Source organism: Dipteris shenzhenensis, chromosome 8 (genome assembly GCF_047967505.1).
Source record: "Dipteris shenzhenensis isolate YYH24624 ecotype China chromosome 8, Dip_SZ_1.0, whole genome shotgun sequence".
In the NCBI taxonomy this organism is placed as follows: domain Eukaryota; kingdom Viridiplantae; phylum Streptophyta; class Polypodiopsida; order Gleicheniales; family Dipteridaceae; genus Dipteris; species Dipteris shenzhenensis.
Genome location: NC_141603.1, coordinates 21,695,771 through 21,719,043, shown reverse-complemented (window position 1 = coordinate 21,719,043; position 23,273 = coordinate 21,695,771). Strand labels below are relative to the sequence as shown.

At 41.1% G+C, this 23,273-nt stretch overlaps 1 protein-coding gene across 1 annotated transcript; it reads right to left on the bottom strand.

The window, feature by feature from the left end:
• Nucleotides 1-11,859: 11,859 nt before the first annotated feature.
• LOC147899272 (pentatricopeptide repeat-containing protein At2g39620-like) lies at nucleotides 11,860-15,890 on the bottom strand. Its single transcript, XM_087378338.1, has one exon. It carries the CDS (start codon nucleotides 15,822-15,824, stop codon nucleotides 12,987-12,989), a length of 2,838 nt encoding a protein of 945 aa, XP_087234464.1. The 5' UTR covers nucleotides 15,825-15,890; the 3' UTR covers nucleotides 11,860-12,986.
• Between the last annotated feature and the right edge of the window lie 7,383 nt (nucleotides 15,891-23,273).

The following is a 23,273-nucleotide window of genomic DNA, read 5'->3' as shown; positions in this document are numbered from 1 at the left end:
GTACACATCTAAGTGTGGTCATCTTGACCACTGGAGAGAAGGTCTCATCAAAGTCCACACCCTTCTCTTGCTTGAACCCTTTAGCAACCAAATGGGCCTTGTACTTAGGCACATCATCACTTGCTATGACCTTCATCTTGTAGACCCATTTACATGGCAATGCTTTCTTTCCATGTGGCAAAGAAAACAACTTCCCAAGTCTTATTCTTTATGATTTAACTCATCTCTAATTGCATAGCATACTCCCACTTTTGCTGATCCTCGTGCATCATAGCCTCTCTATAGCAAGAAGGCTTTCCACAATCAGTAAGCAACACATAGGCTACCCTTGGAACAAATCTCTTAGGCAGTCTAGACACTCTAGATGATCTTTTCAAGGGCATTTTAGCTTGTTGTCCTGCCTACATATCAGCCACATTCGGCTGATCATTTCCACCAATAGATGATCCATCATCTGCCCTTAATTGTGTACTTGTGGGAGTACCTGGTGGCACCATTTCTTACACATTTGGTGCATGGACAGCTTGATGTCTATTAACATATTCAGGTGGACTAACATCCTAGAAAGTGATTCTCCTCATTTCCACATCCCACATGGGTGTCTTATGCATCTTCTTCTCATTAAAGACCACATCATGGCTTTGTATGATCTTCTTTGCTTCTGGATCCTAGAGACGATACCCCATTTCTCCACTTTCACCATAACTCAAAATCAAAAAGATGCATTTCCTAGACTTAGAATCTAGCTTCTTCCGAAGCTCTTTTGGCACATATGCATATGCCTCACACCCAAATATATGCAAATGAGAGTAAGAGGGCTTCTTTCCACTCCATGCCTCTTTAGGAATACCACCATCCAAACTCTTACTAGGTGATCTATTGATCACATGCACTGCAATCTTCATTGCCTCAGCCCAAAAACCACTAGAAAGACTTGCATTGGAAAGCATACATTGCAACCTTTCTTGAATGGTGTGGTTCATCTGTTCTGCAATTGAATTTTGTTCAGGAGTACGAGGGGACGTGAGCTCCCTCTTAGTCCCATGTGTATCACAAAAATGCTGAAAGTCATGAGAGAGATACTCTCCACCATTATCAGTCCGTAGGCATTTAAGCGTTCTACCTGACTGATTTTCAACCAAAGACCACCATTTCTGAAATACCTAAAACACATCGCTCTTTCGAGCTATAGCAATAAGTACACACTTTCCTAGTTGCATCATCAATGAATGTCACATAGTATTCAGCCTCGCCTATTGACCGTGTAGGCATGGGACCATGTACGTCTGAATGCACCAAATCAAGCCTTTCAAGCTCTTTCTTTCCCCTTCTTTTATGGGCTGATCTAGTATGCTTCCCATAGAGATAGTGCTCACAAAATTCAAAATCAAAAAACCTCAAATGTAGTACATAACCCAAACGGCATAAGAGTTTCATTCCATCCTGGCTCATGTGCCCCAACCTGCAATGCCACAAAGAAGTACTTGGCTGCTCGGTTATTGCAACAACATGACCAAACACCCCTGATAGATGTAAGAGATACAATGTCCCATAATTTTGGCACCCCTTGCCCAAACCATAGAGCCCTTCAAAAGTTTCCAAATCTGAAAGCCAAAAGTGGTCTAAAAACTAGTGTCATCTAGTTGACCCATTGAAATAAGACTCTTGGTCAGCTTAGGCACATGTATCACATTTTTCAAAACAAATGCAGACCGATTTGCAAAATAAAACTTTATATCTCACCTGCTCCCACTATGTCACATGCATAGTTATTTCCAAGATGCACACAACCTACCTTTCCACTATCATAAGTGGAGAACCATTCCCTATGGGGAGTAACATGGAATGAAGCACCAAAATCCAGAATCCAATCTTGGGAATATGCATTATCTGAAGTGGTAAGCAAGTTTGCAAGTAGACTAGACATGAAGAGAATGTCATTGTCATTATTATCAATGACTGCATTGATCTCCTCAATCTTCATTTTTCCTTTGTCCTCCCTTAGTCTCTCTTCCTTCTAATTTGCACTCCGATTTTTGTTCTTTTTCTTATCCTTTTTCTCTCTTTTCAACTTGTAGCAACCCTTTTTCAAGTGGCCCTTCTTGCCACAATGGTAACACTCAATGTTCTGTGCCCTGGATTTGCTACGAGACTTCCCTCTTTCTTGGGACTTCCCCCTGAACTATGATCTGCCCCTTTGCACATTTAAGGCTACATCCTTCTTTTTGCTTTCCATAGACTTTCATCTAATCTCCTTGGTCAACAAGCTACCCACAACATCATCAAACTTCAGTACTCCACTAGATGCAGAGTTACTGACAGCTGTAGGAAAGGTGTCCCATGAGGATGGCAATGAACACGAGAAATATTAACTCTATCTCTGCATCAAAATTTATCTTCTGAGCTTAAAGCTGGCTGAAAATAATATTGAATTCATTCAGGTGAGAAGCAATGGAGACCCCTTCCTTCATTTGCAACTCAAACAACCTCTACATGAGCTAATCTTTATTAGAGGCAGTTTCCATCTCATAAGTGGCACATAATTTCTTCCACAAATCTTCCGTAGTCTGGTCATTTACTACTGTAAAATAAATTGACTCTCCAAAATGAAGTCTAACAGTAGAATTTGATAATGTATCCAACTCATTCCAATCATCCCCAGACATATATGTAGGCTTAGCTCCAATCCTTGCCAAGGGTTTAATCTACTTCTTTTGAATAAGAACATCCCTTATCTATTCTTTCCACAAAGAAAATTTTGTCCCATCAAACTTTTTAATGCTGAAAAACTCCTTTTCAGACATGGAAGAGGATGCCATAATGCAAATGAAACAAAATTCCAAATGCTAGTACCTGCAAGAGAGAAATCACACCAAATACCAGGTGCACCCAAATGTGTATGCTAAAATGGACAATAGTATCACCAAACCTCAAAGGTTCAAAGCATCAAAATGCATGTGACTCATGTGCATATACTATGCATCCATATGAGCAAATGTGGTCCAAAAGAAAATCCCAATTGCAATGGCAAAACAATGGCAATCCCAATGCCAATAAGTGCCAAAATGCCTCAAGCATAAATGTTTTCCATGAGCATATGCATCAACAAAATCTCATCCAAGAGATCATAGCACAACATGTGCATCCACTGCAATATATCAAAGTTGTCCCTCAACATAAAATAGCATATGTGTGCTACACGTCCATCAATAAAGCATCCCACAAGGCAATCTAGGCCTATCAATGCATCCAACAAGGATCACAATGCATCCAAATGGCTTGTAAAGCATCCAATGCAACCCAATGCAAACAACAAATGAGCACACATGTCTCAGGCTACAACCAAAGTGATTTGCATAAGGCATATCCAAAAATCACGGCCCCACGGCAATGATTGCTAGTGAAAATAGAACCTAGGATGCCTCAAAACACAGGCATCACTGCATAATCACACTAAGCACAATTTGCAGACAACCCTTGCAATTGACCTATAATCCAAAAATCAAAGGTTTGAATCTTTGAATGGATTTTTGATAGAGAAACAGACGATTTGGCAACTCAAAGAGATGGAACTTCTCCAAATCTCCATGGAATCGTGTAAGAGCTGGCAGGTAGGGGTTTTTCAGCCTCCAAAATGCAATGGACCAGACAATTTAGAGAGGGAGAGCCAGAAGAGAGAGCCATACAAGTTTTGCTGGGTGCAGAACACCCTAATCTTCTATGTAATTCATATATATATGTGTTTGAGTATTGTACATAACCGGGGTTAAGGTATAGTGGCCTTTAACCCTCCCCCCCCACACACACACAATTTTCATAACTTGCAAGCCACGCACAAAGACAAAAATGCATTTCTTAATGCTCAATCACACACGGTGGCACAAACCCACACACACGCTACACACATAAAGAAAAATAAACACTTTCATAATACGTGCGTACACACACAACATAAATATTTGAATAAACACTTAAAATGTGAAGGACGAGCTTGATTTGAAGGATCCAATTGCATGTCATGAACCATGTATACGTGTTGGACTTGGTGTTCAAGAACCTAATGATATGACCTTTCCAATGCTTCTGTTTGTTGGCTATGTTCTTCCTAGGAACCTTGTGTGGACCTATTGCAGATGGTTGCATTGTAACCCAAGACATGATCTTGAACTCTTGAGGAGTCTAGGCACCATTAGCATCCTTCAAGGTGTGGCAAATACAATATTGAAGAGATATCGTTGGTTTAGGAGATGGGGAATGCTTCACCATGTTGGAGAGGATACCAAGAGGAGAAGAGACCGTTTAGACCTCACTTTGGAAGAAGAGGAAGAGCGTGGAATTGGTTTGGGAGAGCATTTGAGGAGTTTTGGTAATTTGGATAAGTTTCCCAAAAAGCCAAATTTTAGGAGGGGAAAAGTGACGTGGTTGGCCAAGAGAAGGGAGTAATTGACCAAGAGAGGGGGGTGGAAGTGGGGCACAAAAGGACAAATGAGATGGGGCACAAAAGGACAAGTGAGGCATGTGGGGGGGGGGGGGGGAGGGACAAGAGGGGGCCTAGTGGCAATGTGTGGCAGCCAAGGGAGGTCTCTCAACCGATGAGAGGCATTTTTGGTTTCTTACAACAAATATTAAATGTTGAGCCTCCTCATTGGTAGATTGCTATTTTTTTAATTAGAGCTCTCATTAGCTCCTTAAGTAAAAGGCCCTTTTTGACCCCAAATCTGCCCTAATGGTTAGGTATGTAGCAATACTCAAGTTGGCTTTGTTGGTGGGCTGGCAAGGAAACTTTCCTTGGGATACAATGGTTTATTGGCCTTAAATGGACAATAGGCCTGGCATGTTTGGTCATTGCACCTATTGTGTTGTGACTTGTGTTACAGTGTTGTAATGTGTTGTGACTTATGATGCACGAGTGTGCTTCAAGCTTGGCGGGATTTCCCATGTGCACACCCTTGAAGCTTGCAAACGATGTTGTTGAAAAAGGAACTGGATCTCAATGTAGACTTTGCATCCTTCTTCAATTGCTGAAAGTCTCGAAAGGACTCTGCTCCAACATGGGACTTTCTTGGCTTATATGTACCATGTGCAAGTTGAATTCCTACATCCACTACACCAGTGTTCTTTGGATGACTAGAGTGGAGCCTGGTGATCAACATAACATATAGATTTAATGAAATTATGATAAAACTTTTAAACACGGTAGACCACCCGAATGCTTCACGCTTGGCTGCATTGTAGTTTCATTGGCGATCAACATAAAATATGAACATATTCTCATGAAAATGATGACAAAAGTTTTAAACATTGTAGACCACCAAAATGCTTCATGCTTGGTTGTATTGTAGTAGTTGCATTCTAGGGGGGCCGTCATGTGGCTTGCATAGTAGATTGAATAATCCAATCGGCCATCATGTTGCACTCGAATAATGCCTATGGCATAGCTTGAGGCACTGACATGCATATGGAAAATTAGATCCCACCAAGATTGATGCAAGATGGGCGGTCCTTACTAATCACTTTTTGAGTGTTTGGAATGCCTATGATAGGTTTTCATTGCATTAATAGTTTATCTTCTTTTTGGTAAGTTTGTGTAGTAGTGTTCCAGTCTTAGAAAAGTATTTAATGGATCTCCGATAAAAATTAATCAGGGAATGCAACTAGGTTAGGTTCTTAGGTTATAGCATTCTCTCTATGGCATCTATCTTGGACTGCTTGGTTCTAATTACCCCCTTAGAAATAACATGGTTCCAAGAAAAATGTCATCCCTTACATAGAATATAGGCTTTGAACCTAGCTAGATTTAAGGATATACCTACTTCTTGTCATTTTTCAAGACCTTTTTCTAATCAAGAGAGGTGCCATATTTTTGTCGCACACACATAAGTCATCCAGAAAAATGGCAAGAAATTATGTCTGGTACTCCCTAAACATTTCTACCATGAATCATTGGAATGTTGTTGGAATGTTCCTCAGTCCAAATGTTTAGGTCCTCCCTGAACATTTCCATAATGAATAATTGCTATGTTAATGGTCCCAATGGCATCACCTTACATGCATAATCTTATTATTCAATGGACGAAGACTCTCTTCTTCTGGTCCTCCACTGTATCCATCAATGAATGAGTACAGCTCAAGGCAACTACTTGGTCCAAGATGCTATGATGGGATTTGGAAATAGACCTGGCATGGTTTGGGGTTTTGAACCACACATAACCGAAGCTTCCCATCCTATTTTAGGACCACCATGATTGGGAACATCTAATTACTTTTGTTAATGGAATAAATGAATCCTACCTTGATGAGTTGGTCCAACTCAGCCTTAACCTTCAGCATTTGGTCAAAGACTCTCTTCTTCTGGTCCTCCACTGCTATTGAGATATGATTGTAACCATTGTATCCATCAATGAATGAGTATAGCTCATGGCAACTACTTGGTCAACAATGCTGTGATGGGAATTGGAAATAGACCCGGCATTGTTTGGGGTTTTGGACCACACATAACCGAAGCTTCCCATCCTATTTTAGGACCACCATGATTTGGAACATCTAGTTACGTTTGTCAATGGAATAAATGAATCCCACCTGGATGAGTTGGTCCAACTTAGCCCTACCTTCAGCATAGTTTGGGTTCATTTTGTACCTTTGTTGGCATACTCAATTGGAAACAAACACCAAGGTAATCTTGTGTTGGTAGATCTCGAGGAGTACACCCCTCAAATTAGTGTAGCTCTAAGAAAAGATGTTGTTGAATACTATGAGCAAAGCATTTATTTCATAGATCTAGGCAGCCATCACCTTTTGATTTATCTTTATTTCATGTGGCAATTTCTCTATTCCTAAGTTCAAGTCTTAAGTGGCCTTGAGGAATAATTATTCCATGCTGAGTCACCTTATCATACTTGTTGAGGCTCGGCCAACTGTTTTTCATCTATTACATCTTCTAAGTAGCTCTTGAGATAGAGGTTCTTTGTGATTGCTATGTGCTTGGGAATCCTTCGTTTGGTTCTTCTTGCGCTTATTATGACTTTTCATATTCTTTAGCTCTTTGCATAGCACCTATGCTTCTCTTAGTTGCTTCATTGGACTCATGGAAGTCTACTACTTGCTCCTCTATTTCCTTTGCTATTTTGGCAGGATTTTGGCTTGCCACTCCTCTTTAAAGGACACTCATAATACTCCTAGAGTTTCATTTCCTCTTCTAATCACCTTGCCTTGTATTCAACAACCCCTAATGGCTAGAATTTCTCCAATGTATGGCACATGAGGATAATTTGATTGAAAAATCAGAATACCAAAGACATCAGAGTACTTTGTGAGCTCCCCTTGTGTGCAAGTGGTTACATCGATTCAAGATGCAGGGGGCATTAAGACTTCATGTAGTAGCCATTGCTCAACAAGGAACATCATTGATGGTCTTTCTTTTATGGCTCCGGCTACTGCTAGTCACTACTTGGCCTACTTCTACTTTGTGGCTTGGCCATTTTGGGCTCTGTTGGCCCTTTCCCTTTCTCATTGGGCTTTGATTGCTCAGGTGCCCCTTATACAGTTGGGACATCTTTTGTTCCTGGATACTTGTTACTTGGTTTGGTTGATGAGCTGGCTATTTGCTCATCTCATTTTGGTGACTTGGCAAATAGCTCCTTTAGGATATTTGTTGGTAGGTTTTGGTAGGTCGCTTTAGATTTTCTTCATTGCTACATCCCAAAAGATAAAGATGGAGCCCCCACTCCCATGCCACTTGCCTTTATCTTCAACTTTGTGTCTTGATTGTTTATTTGGTATTTCATCAACTTTGCTCAATTGAATTTGTCTCCCCTCGCCACCTTTAGGGCCTTTTGTACTAGTATTCATGGTGCATATGTGTCTAGTATTTTGCTCAGGCAAGAGTTGAAAAATTGTTTGGACAGTTGAGTCCAGTCGTGTAGCATTGCTCTTGCAACCACACATCTTTTTTGAATAGTGCATCATAGCTGGTTGCGTGGCATGTTTGGTAGAGTCATTGGGGAGCTTGAGTACTTTGTCCACCTTTTCGTGGATGATGGTCATTGTTTTTCCCTTTTCTAAAAAGGTCTTAATTTGGACATGAATGACCTTGATATCTAAGTCTTGGTTGGAGGCCTCATTCTATGGAAGTTCATAGAAGTCATTGAGTATGGTGAGATGTAGATAGCTGAGGGCAAATGATGGGAACTAGCCAAATGGTGGCATTTTGATTTGGGTTTTCTAACTTTTTTTCCTTAGGGTTATCCACTTAAATTTTTTGACATTTTGCTTTGGTGAATAATTAGATGCCGTCTGCTTGGTCTAATTGTTGGAGGATAGAGATTTTGAATGCGGTTTTGGAGGCTATGGAGGCAAGATAGTGTTATTTGCCCAAGCCTTTAATGCATTTTCCAAAGGGTTTATATATGTGAGCATTTAGGGTTCACCAACTACATCAACGTGGAGAGATTTTCTTATTCTTCCTCTCTTTGGTTCTAATACTACCCTACACATGTGCCTACACAAAGACTCGAGCAACTGTCGCTCGACCACACTTAGCCGCAACAAAAAAAAACTACTATATCAAAGCATGTTTAATGCTCATGTGATAGACAATAGTTGCAAATAATGCAACAACAAGACATCAAGGCACTCAACAGAAGCTAATAGCAGCCTCAGCAACAATGATGCTCAACAAACCTAGTAAAAGGCAGCACATAATGACATAGGGGCGAAGCAAACGCCAGGTGACAAAGCTTCAACTAAGCAAGACAATAGATAGCACCGCCAAACAACAAGTACACTATAGTAGCAAAGCACACAAAGACAACAAAACACGCAACTCGATGCAACACAGATAAAAGCAAACAAAGCAACCAATAGCTAACCTGCTGGACTTGACAAGCAAAAGCTTCACACAATGAAGTATATGAGTCTTACCATGACAGATCACACAAACACAATCGAGATGCAACCAAGACAACCTTCATCCTCTGTGGATGTTGTGCCATCGCAGTTTTTCAAGCTTCGAACCCACTTCAAAGTTCTTACCTTGGGCCATGTGGCATACTTATGTGGTAGTTAGGGTTATTCTACCCTAGGGTGAAGAAAGTGCCACATGGCACCCACATCATCCCAACAACTATGTCATCAATTGAGTCACCACGTTACCACATCAGAAGTGTAGTGGCCAATCGTGTACTTTTGTATGCCTCATCATCATGTTTTACCACTCCTTGGCCAAAGTTTGGCACATATTTTGATCCTTAAGGAATTTTCTAGTGGTGTAAAAAGAAAAAGTGATCAGTAGAGCATGCTATACATAGTGAGCATAATAGATTTTCATTAATAGTCAAAATCATTTAATCGTCGTCATCAAAACCACCTCTTGATTTGTTGCAACCTCCTAACACATAAAATGAAAGAAATAAAATTTATTTTGCCATATTTTACAATCAATGTGTAGTTTGGCTAAGACTAGCACATCCTTAGAGGAGATTCAACTCCACCAATCCAAGTAAGCTAGTGCCCATATTACCGTAGTTCCCACTGCTATCAGCCCCCTTGGATTTATCCTCCATGCATACATTTGGATTACCATTCGGGTCCTTGGCAATTGGAACTTCAGATTCTGACACTTGGTAGAGATCTTCTTTACATTTAGGCCAGTTGCATAATCTTGCACATATGCATGCCACCTATGTATAGTCATGTTTCTTGATTATTTTTGGCATTGGTTCTAGCACACACACATCAGCCTTATATAGTCTCTTGGATATCCGGACACATTGTTATCATCTTTTTGTAGGCTTGATATTTGGCATACACAATTGTTCATACATCTTCACATCATAGTCATGATATACTAGTCATGACTCCTTAATGAGATCCATGAGTGGAAAGAGAACTACTTTGACCATTCCGTGCTAAAGGGTATGTAGTTCAATTTACAAGGCGAATCAGACCTCATTGGTCTTGAGAGATCATATACAAATATCTTATATGCTGGCATGGATCAAACCACTATTTTTTTATCATGCACATTTGACTAAGTCCTCAGCACGAGGCACTCCCATCTACATCAGCACAGGTTGATTGTGATCTACATCCATCACATGTACACATGGATACAAATCCATCTCTTGCTACCTCAGATGACATAGATACTCAACAATAGTTCGCCAGTAATGATGCAAACTTTACACTAGTAAGTCCTCAATATAAGGCTTTACATGCCTCAGTGCATCCATCTCCTTAAGTGAAGTCATTTCAAGCATCCACCATTGATGCTTTCACCCTTGAGACGGAGCATATCATATCCGCGGACTCAATTCCTTGCCAATGCCAAACCCAATAGAGGAGGTTTATGAGGCAGTGTTGCTGCCAACCACCATTCCGCTCTTTGATAAGCACCTAATTGTCATCCCAAGGTAAGAGAGTTGGGAAGGCGAATACCGAACCCTATCAACTAAGGTAAGACCTTCCTCATCCACTCCCATGTACCCATAAGTGATCCAGTCTCATTCAATCTGAGTGCGTGTCGTTCTGCGAAGGACCAGTAGAGAAATGGAGGCCGCACACAAACAAGTGCAACTCAAGATCATGCACAAAGGCATCATCCACCTAGATGTGGTACATGTCATAGAGCAATGCAAAGAGGAATTGCAACTCTTCCCAAAAGTGCCAGTTGACGGTATACTCTTGTCTACCTCCGATGACGCTATAGTCGTTTGTCCAAAGCATGTCCTTTAAACCATGGTAATTGTATCTTTTGGATTATAGGCTCAAGCTCTTTTGATCCTCATGGTGTTTAGTTTTGTTTCCATTTTATGCCATTAAGGAAATTTTGGACTAAAAAAGAGCCTCATAAGGAGTGGATTAGCAAAATGGATTAAGTCTTGATTGTTTTCTTTCGACTCAAGTTGTGAGCATTGCCATTTCAATGTTAATGTGTTTGGACCCCATGATTTGATCCGCATGGTCGGTTAGATCAATGGGGATCTAATTCACGTTTTATCTGATGATAGGATCACTGATACCTTTATTGATGCCTCCCTTGTGTACAGACACTACATCGAATGATTCCCAATAGCCACCAATAGTGGTCAATCTTGCACATGGTACTTCAGAGACCTGGGGAAGAGATGGTCTCACATCTTTGTGTGACGATTTAGGAATAATCACAAGAGCTGTCATTCAACGTTATGAGATTGATGGGTTGACGATTTGTTAGGAATGGATTGATTCTATAGCAAGAGCTCTCGTCCAGATATTGATTTTTTGAATCACGTAATCACTTTCAATATAATGAAAAGCTTTATGCTCTTCATGCTGATAATGCTAAATTTATTGGGTATTATTTGGAGAGCTGTGTACATAAAATTGGACACTCAGCTGAGCATGAGTTCAGCTCATCATCAGAATGATAAACTGAGACGGTCGTCGCAGTCACCAACATGGCAACGCATGCTTGTACAAAACTCCTTGCTCACGAAGAGCTCAGTACCTTTGTCCTGGCCTCAAGCCAGTAGAGTCGTCGTCATGTAGGTCGATTGGTCTGACATGCGCAACTGCAGGTATCGTGGCGTAGTGTAGATGTCCACAGTCGGTTGATGGAGTTCATTGCAAACCTACAACAAGATTGATAGATATGAGCAGGTAGTCAGCATCTTGGTCTGTGTCATGTGCTTAGTTCTGGATAATGTAAAGAGATACTGGACATTCCAAAGTGTCGCAACAATTCCCTGCTATTTGTACTTTATTTGTGATTATTCGCATCTCTGGAATCCATATCATATGTGAGATTAATCATCTTAGTTTGAAATATTTCGAGTGAATCATCGAGTTGTATGAATAAGAATCTAACAAAAGTTGGCATGGTTCAAGATACTTTGCAGATTGCATAGGAAAGGCATAAAAAGTGCTCAGGATAGAACACAGTATATGCCAACCAGAAGCAATCACCTCAAGTTTTTTCAGAGGGCTAGTGGGCTTACTTGAAGATCCCTATAAATTCTCACACTTTTGTGATCCTTTCTTGACGCTTAGAGTTTTCAATGAAGCGGCTTACAAGTTGTGTTTACCTGATGGGGTTTAGTACACCCAGTCTTTCATGTCGGCGACTGATGGGTACAAAAGATTATCTTTGGAGATGAACACGTATGACTCGAGGATCCAACCACTTATGTGCCCCATGAACCGGAGTATCTTCTACATAATAGGGACCAACAGCTTAGAAACACGGTTCTTTCACAGCTGAAAGTTAAATGGAAAGATCGCTTGGAGTACTTGGGAAGGTATTGATTCTCTTCAACGTCAATTCCCAGAGTTTGCCTCAGTCCTTCTCTGACTGAAGGAAGGAGAATGTTATGTCCATGTGGGGCATTCTTGGGAGTGGGGTCTCTTGAGAATACCTGGAAAAGAAGAAGCCCGTCCAAGCCAATGATTCCCTAACAACATCTGTGCTCAGATGGGGCTGTGTGGTATGAGATGCTTAGTGTTAACAGTTACCTGGGAGATCACTAGTCCAAGGTTTGCCCAACCTCAAGCTCAAAGGTGATCCTTGTGAGGATCTACAGTCGGGTGATGACACACTAGCCTAAAACCACGTGTGTCCATGTCTGTATTCAAACCTCGGGTGGTGCTCGCAGGTAGCTCGTGGATAGAGGATTGCATAGAACCCATAGGTTAGTTGTGGCTAACCTGTAAGGGATGTTTGTATGATCTTCTTTCCTTGGTAAAGGCAGACAAATTACTTACAAGTATAAAGCAAGAGGCTCAGAGAAACCAGAGCACGTCCTGCGTATTGGTGGGCACATAAACAGGGAACGGTTCTCTGCTGCCTGCCAAAAGAGCAGTTAAAAGCCTCAAAGCCAAACACTCTTGTGTGAATGAAACACCCCCCCCAAAACTCCCCCTTTCACAAAAAGCTCCACTTCAAGTCAAGAGCCGACAGTCACCTTAGAAGGGCAATCGGGCAATCATCTAGAAAGCTTGGCTACTTTCCCTCAATCCTCCCCTCTTCCTGCAGAGCCATAAATCTTGAGCAGAACTAAGTACGGCATTGAACTCTCTGGATCTAGTTCAGCCATATGGCTTGCGGTACCTTCTGCTCGTTTCACATCAGCCTGAAATCTGCAGGCATCAAGCACTGCCATAAAGGATGCAACAGTTGGTTGAAAGGGCATGTGGTTAAGAAGGTAATCTGCCTCAAGCAACCGCCCTGCCCTGCCAAATAGGTCACTTATACAAATATAATGTTCCAAAAGTGGTGAGATGCCATGATCTTGGACCATAGAAATAAAGTAGCGGTGACCTTCTTCAACCAAACCAGCATGGCTACATGCAGTATATATGTTGACAAAAGTGACCTTGTCTGGCATCACCCTTTCTTGCTGCATTAAATGAAAGAGCTGGAATGCCTCCTTTGCCTCTCCATGATGTGAATATACTGCAATCATGGCATTCCACAGAATCAGAGTCTGTCCAGACAACTTATCAAATATACAGCGTGCGTTCTCCAAGCTGCCACACCTGCCATACATGTTCACAAGAGCAGTCCCAACAGTGTCATCTGTCTCAACTCCACAATTCACAATACAGGCATGCATCTGCTCACCCTGAGCTAGTGCAGCAGAGATAGAACAAGCATCCAAAATGCAGATGCAGGTAACCTTGTCTGGCTTGACTCCGTCAAATTTCATTCTCCCAAAAAGATGAAGGGCTTTATGACCCTGGCCATGCTGAGCATAGACTGCAATCAAGGCTGTCCATGAAACCACATTACGCTCTGGCATTCTGTCAAACACTATCTGTGCATCTTCCAAGCTCCCACACTTGCCATACATATTCACAAGCACATTTCCTACAATAAGATCTCGTTCAAACCCCCTGCTGATAATGGAGGCATGCATTTGCTTGCCCTCCACTAGTGCAAAACAGCCGGCACATGCATCCAACAGAGAGACAAATGTGACCGTATTTGGGTTTACACCTTCCCACTGCATTTGATCAAAAAGTTGAAGGGCCTCTTTGACCTGTTCATGCTGAGCATGCACAGCAACCAAGGCATTCCAAGATATGACATTTTTCTCGGGAATATTTTCAAACTCTCTCTGTGCCACTTTCAAGCTCCCACACTTACCGTACATGTGAACAAGAGCAGTCCCCACCACCACATCTGAAACAAATCCATTTCCCAAGAAGCGTGCGTACATCCGTTTACCTTCAGCTAGTGCTACACAGCTTGCACATGCATCAAAAATACTTATGAAGGTGACCTTATGAGGCTTTACGGCTTCCTGCAGCATCTGGTCAAAGAGTTGGAGAGCTTTTCTGCCATGCCCTTGCTGGGAATACGCTGCAATCATGGCTGTCCATAAAACCACATCCCGCAGGGACATGCTGTTGAACAATCTGTGAGCCTCCTTCAATCTACCACACTTGCCATACATATTTACAAGTGAAGTCCCTAGAATAATGTCTTCCTCAAAGCCACTGTGCAGGATACAAGCATGGACCCGTTTGCCTTCCGATAGTGTTGTGCAACGTGCAAAGGCATCAAAAATGCAGACTAAGGAAACCTTGTCCACGGTAACCCCTTCTTGATGCATTTGGTTGAAGATTTGAATTGCCTTCTTGACTTTTCCATTCTGAGCATAAGCAGCGATCATGGCATTCCATAATATCACATCTGGATAGTGAATCCTGTCAAACGTCCTCCTTGCACCCTCTGTGCTGCCACACTTCCCATACATCTTGACAAGTGCTGCCCCTATAAAAGCATCGGGTTCAAACCCACTGTCCAAAATGTAGGCATGAATCCGTTCACATTCAGCGAGTGTGGCAAAACTGCTAACAGCAACCAAAACGCAAACAAAGGTGACTCTGTTTGGTTTGACAGCTCCCTTCTGCATATCCTCGAAGAGTTGGAAGGCCTCTTTACCCTGTCCATGCTGAGCATATACACCAATCATGGCAGTCCAAGCAATCACATCAGGCTGAAGCAATTTGTCGAACACCCTTCGAGCATCCTCCACTTTGCCGCACTTCCCATACATATTGACAAGTGCAGTAGCCACAACAACGTCCAGGTCAAATCCTTTGTCCCGAGCACAGGCATGTATCCTCATGCCTTCACGTAGGGCTCCCTGGGAGGCACATGCAGTAAGTACACGCACAAACGTGGATTTATCTGGCATCACTTCTCCTATCTTCTGCATTTGATCGAACAATTTAACAGCTTCCTGGACTGGCTTTCGCTGAGCATATGCTCGGATGATAACATTCCATAAATACTTATTTTGCTGACGAATGCTCGTAAATAATGCCAATGCATCCTCCAAAGCTCCACACTTTAGATACATTTGTATCAGAAGACCTACAAAAAACGTACCCCTGTCCAGCCCACGTCTGAAAATGTTTTCATGGACACGTTTGCCTTCCAACAAGGCCTTTGTGTTGCCACACCACCTCAAAAGAATACTATAGGTGGCAGAATCCGCCTGAATGCTGTCTCGGTCGAGCTGGGCAAGAGTCTCGTCGCATGCCTCATGACTGCACTGGTTTAGAAACGTGCCTTCCAGCGAGGGGGACGGTTGGCCAGTAAGCTTTGAAGAGGAATGGTCCAATTCCTGCTCCGTCTGTCCTGCGACGAATGGCCAATCATTGAGACAGCCTGCGGTGTTGCATGAGTTCCGATCGTTGATAAGCTCGGTGGTCTGATCGCCCAGAATGAGCCACCGCCCTTGTTGATGCTGGGGGTTGGAGCCGGAGGTGAGATGATGAGAGGAAAGTGAGCGCAGGAGCTTGTGGCGAAGCTGACCAAAGAGAGGGCTAAGGACCATGAAGATGATGAGAAGGAGAAGATGTCCATTTGCTGCAGGCGTCAAGACAACAAAATAGGCCTTAACAACAAGATGGGTTTTAGATGCTTCAATGTTCAAAAAGAGGTAATGATTCAGTCCATGGAGAACGAAATAGAATCATCACCGAGTTATTGAGTATTTCACCACCTGGAGTAGAAGGTCACACACAAATCTTTCGTGCCCGTGTCCGAGCCCGTCCCTTCTCTTGGGCCAACTAGGAGAGCAGCCCTTCACACCACATTTTGGAGGATGGCAAGCGCGTGGTCTAAATCCCGTCTTAGGCCCTCCCCTAGATTAGCATACACACTACCCGTAGAGTCATCGAAGGAGCAGCATCTCAGGCATTTATCCACCTGATCCAGTTGCCCAAGTTCGATTCCCTTCTGGAAAGACCCTTGCTACACGGGCAATTGTGCCCCTCGTACATGGCCGTCTCTCTCTCTCTCTCTCTCTCTCTCTCTCTCTCTCTCTCTCTCTCTGGGTGCTAGTGCTGCTTTATAGTGAGCTTGCAAGCAATTTTATCATGCATAGGTGCATGAAAGTGTTTGCATATTTTTGAATAGGCCATTTTCCAACCCAATAGTGAAATGGGAGTTCTCATGCTTACGATGTACCAAATGGGAGGAGTCAAGGACATGCACGATCGGATATCAAGTGGTGGATGTGAAGGCTGAGTTTCTAGATTCTAGCTTATCTTGTAAAGGCTTTCGTTTTGTTCACTGATTTAGTGTTCCTCCCTTTTAGCCTTATCAAGGACTAATAAAACATGAAGATAGTTTTTGCTCATATGACTCCTATGATGTAGTTATGAATTTGATAAACTTGGATTCTTCATTGGACTTTGATGAAATTGGATTCTTCATTCTTTTATAGTTTGAAAGAAGGACAAAAGGAAGAATATGAATTATATCTTCATGTTTTAGGTCTTTGAGAGAAGGGAGGGTCAAAGGGTATGGATTTCCTATTCATACATGAGTTTTTTGAGAGAATTGGCATTTTGGAGAGGGTGGAAACGTGACTTTGATTGTCTCTTGGAGTTAAGGATTTGCAGGGTTAGTTTAGAATTAGAACTTTGTACTCAAGCTATGCTAGTAAGAAAGCTAAATGCAATGATGCATGGAGTCATGTTGCCATAAAGGCTAACGTGGTAGTGATTATTTGTTGAGTTATATGATTTACAAATGATAATTACATAAGCCCGTATTTAATGGAGGAAGAATACACTATATATTAATGTGTCTTTCTTCTTTCTTTGGTACATATTCAACATGGATAAAAAACCTACTACTTATGAAACAACCTTGAATGGATTGGAGGTCCCTTTTACAAAAGAGCGAGCATGGCTACTCATGTCATCATAATGGATCCTCCATCTAGGATTAGTAGGACTACATGGTTGCTTGTTAATAAGGATGTATTGCAAGAACGAAATCTAAAGTGACCACCCGGTAGTGATGAAGCCCTTGAGCCTTCATAAGCTTTTCTACAAATCCAATAGCATGTATCTATATCAAAAAGATTATTCAACATCATTCATGGAAGGCAAATGAGGGGAGCACATTACATGAGACAACTTCAACAACCTAGATGGAAATGGGTAGCTTTCAACTTCCCATTAAACCCAACAAGGGCAATCAGAGCCTATATGACATGGAAAATACATGCATCTCTATCACTCTAGTAAAATGTTCAATAGTTATTGCATATTATTTAAAGTTTATAGGTATGTGTTTTGATGTTGTTTTATGCATCCCCAGATCCTGTTGGACTTTTCCAGAGATGATTGGGTGGACAACATGCATAAATATGCCTTCAAGCACATAGGGATTTTAATTTGCACGATGTATATCAAAGGAAAACTCCCCAGCATCGCATAATTGGAGCCTCTTAGAGAAGGAGATCCAAAAAGAAAGAAGACAGAGACAATGTTTGAGAGAGAGGACTATGCAAAATTACCACAAGCTCCATGCACTGCAATCCTCACCGCAAGTATGTTTAAGTTCCTTGACGCACTCGATGAGGAGTTGCGAGACCTTCAGTGAGGCATATTATACAACAACATTTTGTTGAAGTCTATGAAGAAACTTATGCTCCAATAGCCAAAATGGATTCTATTAGATATTGCAACAACCTTATGGATATGTTTAAACCAAACAAGCAAATCAAGTATGCAACCTAAAGAAGAGTCTCTATGGTTTGGAACAAGCATTAAAACCTTTTAAGAGGAGTATTGACAAATATTTTGCTAATCGTAGATATACACAATCTTATGGAAATCATATATTCTACTACAGAGTTAAAGGGGAAGATACCACTATGGCACTATTATATGTGGATGACTCGATAGTCATTGGAAGTAATGAGAACTTCATCAAAAAGCTAATATAGGTACACATGTTGGAGTCGTTATATTTGACAGCATGATTTCGAGTGATCCATGGTCTTTAGAAGAGTTGACATGCTTCCTTAACCTTATCCTCTTTGTGAAAATCTATACTGAATTTGTTTTCATAAGAAACCCCACACACCTCACAAACACTCACATAAGTGGGGCATGCCATATTGAAAAAGACTTATAGAGCTATTTTGCCACATGGATCATGATTACATTGTGGATGTGTTTGATGGTCGCATTGTGATCAAGCAAACAAATCTTTCAAAGAGGTATTGCATTTTTCTTGTTGCCACGGATGAGAAGGTGGATATATTGGACCCAACATGCATGGAAATGATAGATAGAAATAAGTACTTGCAACAATGGGTAGGCTTGGACACAAGCCCATGTGGAAGGAGAAAACCCCCAATGGATGTTCCATTAACTAAGAGCCATCTAAATTCAGACACAAAATTAGATCCTCCGGAACCTATTATAGGATAAAACCTCTAGGCCGTGGTGGATGATTGGGAATGAAGAAAGCATCATCTTTAGCTAATCCATCAAGTACTATGATTTTGGAAATAGAGTTTGGAGATAGAAATTTGTTTTATATTGGGTACAACAGTAGAGAGAGCGATGACAAAACTAGAATTTGTGAGGCCAAAAGTAATAGATGAAGCACCATGTAGACATTCCAATTGATACGAGGATTGGAGAATTGGAACTTCAACCTCTCAATTGGTAGTTCACAATCGTTGAAATCCCTTGGTGGTGCATACAAGGGTCGAAAACAAGGTATTCATCTCCGAAAGTAACAGAGAAATATAGAAGGAATTGGGATATGTTTTGTTAAATGAGTATGAATCAAACCAATAAAACATCTAGTAATTGAGATTTGCATAGAGATATAGATCTATCTTTCTACTTGTGACTATGTGAGTACAAAGTGCCATTCTTATTTGTGACTCACTGATACAACATGCCATTCTTATTTTTCTTACCCATTGCAATCACTTACTTTGCATAACATTTATTTTTCCCCCAGTTTGCAATCACTTTCTCTAAAAGTTTTGACAAATTTTGTCACATTACAAAAGAGGATAGTCTATAGAAGCACATGGTCTACAAACAATTCGATACACAAAATATTCAAGGAAAAAAATGGTTCTAGATTTCAATGGGCGTCTCCAATGCAAATCAAGTGAAAAGAAATCTTCAAATGACATAGAGAATGATATTGGAAAGAAACAATTGTTCCATAGAAAGGATGCATTCAACTCTAAGAAATTGTGTGTACAGGCTTGAATGTGGGAATATGTTCATCGTAAAGAGAGTACAACATAATGCTAGAAATTGACTTGCTCTAACAAGTCTCCATCCTTATGTGTGGAAATATCCCTTGCGCTTTAGGCATGATACACTTGGCATCAAAGCAATGTTCAAACCATTAGAAAATGTTTGGAATGCATTGGAGGATCGTGCAATGATAGGAGTACAATCTTGATAGACAATAGCCTATATAAGGGATGTATGAACTATCCTACAAATTGTATATTTTTAAAGGCATTTTCATTTGGAGATTCAAATAATGATGACTTAAACCTTGAGCCAGTAGGAAATAGCCTATGGTATAGAAGGACACTCCCTATTTCAAGATATTATAAATATATTTCAAAACACTGCAAGAAATTATATATGCATTATAAGAGCCTTTTTTGAATCTATTTATTTCTCCATGCATGTAGCCAATGCCACAAAACCAAGGTGAAGATGAAGGTAAAGGTAGCAAGAGAAATGCAATGTCTCAAATGGAAGCAATTCTGTGTGGAAAGTGGTAATGTGGCAAGCTACATAAACAACTCAAAATATTGTGAAAACAAAACGAGTGTATTTTGGGAATATATTCGTGAGTTACCCCCATGAAAGGACGATGACCACCATGTAACCATAGATGACTATGATTTAAGCTACAAAGGACATCAATGTAGGAGATGATGTTTTCATGGATTATGACTTCTAGTAGACAAGTAATGTAGACAATCCATTTCTAATTCATATTTTTAATTCTCAAAACAATGAATTTTTCTATTAAGACACAAGGTCATTAATTTCTATTGTACAAATGCATAAACTTTGCAAAAAAGTTAATCAATGTTTTACTTTCATCTAATTATGTAGGTACATACTAGCTCTAATTTGTAAGATCCCCTTTATGGGTAGTATGGATGTCCAATAGGTCCCAGTTTAGACACTAGATGGAGGCCAAGCTTGGCCTAATGGTCACAGTTACAAGCATTAGCTGGGGTCCTAGGTAGTGCCCTGGCTGGGGGTCGTAGGGGGGCCAAAGGACCCCCTAGTGGAGGTCCAAATGTAAGATCCTTGACCCGATGGTATAGCTTCATGAGTAAGGGATGTTGATTTATGCAGTGATTGACCAAAGTTGGTCGACTCTACAGTTGACATGAGAGCCCATGCAAGCCATCATAATAATTCACTTTCTATTGCCCTTGTATTCACCCAGTATATAGACTCCATCCTTTACTATTTCAAGCATGCAGTCAAAGCTTCTTCACCAAAGCACATGATGGGAAGCGATGGCTACCATCTATTATAACGGTTTGCGTCAATACATTTTAATTCTCTCTCTCTCTCTCTCTCTCTCTCTCTCTCTCTCTCTCTCTCTCTCTCTCTCCATCTCCATCTCCACCTCTACCTCCACCTCCACCTCCACCTCCATCTCCATCTCCACCTCTCTCTCTCTCTCTCTCTCTCTCTCTCTCTCTCTCTCTCTCTCTCTCTCTCTCTCTCTCTCTCTCTCTCTCTCTTTGCCTCTGCCTCTATCTCTATCTCTCTCTATCTGTATCTATCTATCTATCTCTCTCATTTATAGAAAGTTTGTTGTTTGTGTTACATGTAGAAGTATTTTCTTACAAGGGAATGTAGCATAAGACACAAGGTCGTTAATTTCCATTGTACAAATGCATAAACTTTGCAAAAAGTTTAATCAATGTTTTACTTTCATCTAATTATGTAGGTACATACTAGCTCTAATTTGTAAGATCCCCTTTATGGGTAGTATGGATGTCCAATAGGTCCCAGTTTAGACACTAGATGGAGGCCAAGCTTGGCCTAATGGTCACAGTTACAAGCATTAGCTGGGGTCCTAGGTAGTGCCCTGGCTGGGGGTCGTAGGGGGGCCAAAGGACCCCCTAGTGGAGGTCCAACTGTAAGATCCTTGACCCGATGGTATGGCTTCATGAGTAAGGGATGTTGATTTACGCAGTGATTGACCAAAGTTGGTCGACTCTACAGTTGACTTGTAGTACCAATCAACTTGAGCACCAACCCTGACCTGACAATAGGTGCTATATAATGAGAGCCCATGCAAGCCATCATAATAATTCACTTTCTATTGCCCTTGTATTCATCCAGTATATAGACTCCATCCTTTACTATTTCAAGCATGCAATCAAAGCTTCTTCACCAAAGCACATGATGGGAAGCGATGGCTACCATCTATTATAACGGTTTGCGTCAATACATTTTAATTCTCTCTCTCTCTCTCTCTCTCTCTCTCTCTCTCTCTCTCTTTGCCTCTGCCTCTATCTCTCTCTCTCTCTCTCTCTCTCTCTCTCTCTCTCTCTCTCTCTCTCTCTCTCTCTCTCTCTCTCTCTTGCCTCTACCTCTATCTCTATCTCTCTCTCTATCTCTATCTCTCTCTATCTCTATCTATCTATCTATCTCTCTCATTTATAGAAACTTTGTTGTTTGTGTTACATGTAGAAGTATTTTCTTACAAGGGAATGTAGCACCAACAATATAATTGGAAGGAACAATGGATCAGTGCAACACTCAATCAAAACAAGACAATGGAAACAATCAAAATGTGTAGCACTCAATCATATCCACCTTGCAGCTTCTCCAATTGATGTGAACGTTGTTCATGAGGAGCTTGGCAATCGTTCAATCTTGCTCCCTGTGAGGTCTTAATTGCCTTTTGGACAATCTCTCTCAGGAACTGAAAATTATTGGCATGTCCATTTCCATTGCTAGCATTGGCCTTGCAACAAAGATACTCGAGGAAACGCTAGTCACACTTTGCTCCTGATGGCTTTAGCAAGTTATCGTTGGTCGGGAGCCGGACCATGGCCACTACCTGGGCTTTGTTCGACATAATTTTCTTGCTAGCCACTCTAAATGACTTTATGCATGCATCGTAGGTGCGGAAACTTCCTTGCTTCTAGGGCAATTCTTGGAATACCTTCAACCTTGTTTGCTCCAACAAGGCAAACGGATGTCACTCACTTGCTTTAGTCATGAGGAGGTTGTATGTCAAATCCCTGTGGCTTCTCTACTATATTCAATTTCTTTGAAGCATGTGATGAATCCATCTTCTTGTACTTTTTTCTTACTTATATGGCACAACCATGATGAATGGTAGCACTACCATGCATGGATCAAGCCTACATGTTAAGATCGTGCTTGAAGATATAAGATCACCAAAATCTCACCTATAGCACTTTCTTACTCATCAATAAGTGAAAACCCCAACAATCTCAAACTATCAGCAGGATGAGGCAACATGCATTGTCACAAGATTGAATCTCCAAACATTTTATGGAGCATACATCCTATCTAAGTATATGCTTCAATTACCAATCTCTTTTGTTGAGCCTTAGTGAGTGCAATTAGTATCTTTTCCATGGACAAATACTTTAAAATCACAAACTACCACTCACATAACATCTGCATACAAATAAGAATGGATTGCAAAATCATCAGGCACACTTTTTTCAAGGCCATCATCTTGGATGTAAGATAAGTGATCTATCAAGCGATGTACCTTCCCTTGCTTCAACACTATCCAAAACTGAAAGGCTTGAAAGAGAAATCGCCATCTCTAATATGTCTGGCAAAACAAGGGAAAATATTTTACCCATAGCCTCTTGCTTGATGGTGGTTGAATAATTCTTTTTTGCAAAAATCAATTTACGTACTCACATAATTGATTGGGTAATCTTTACCATCAATATTCGCTCCACTTGCATAGG

Excerpts from the sequence above, each read along its gene's own strand:
- LOC147899272 (XM_087378338.1), bottom strand. The coding sequence starts at position 15,824 with ATGGTCCTTAGCCCTCTCTTTGGTCAGCTTCGCCACAAGCTCCTGCGC.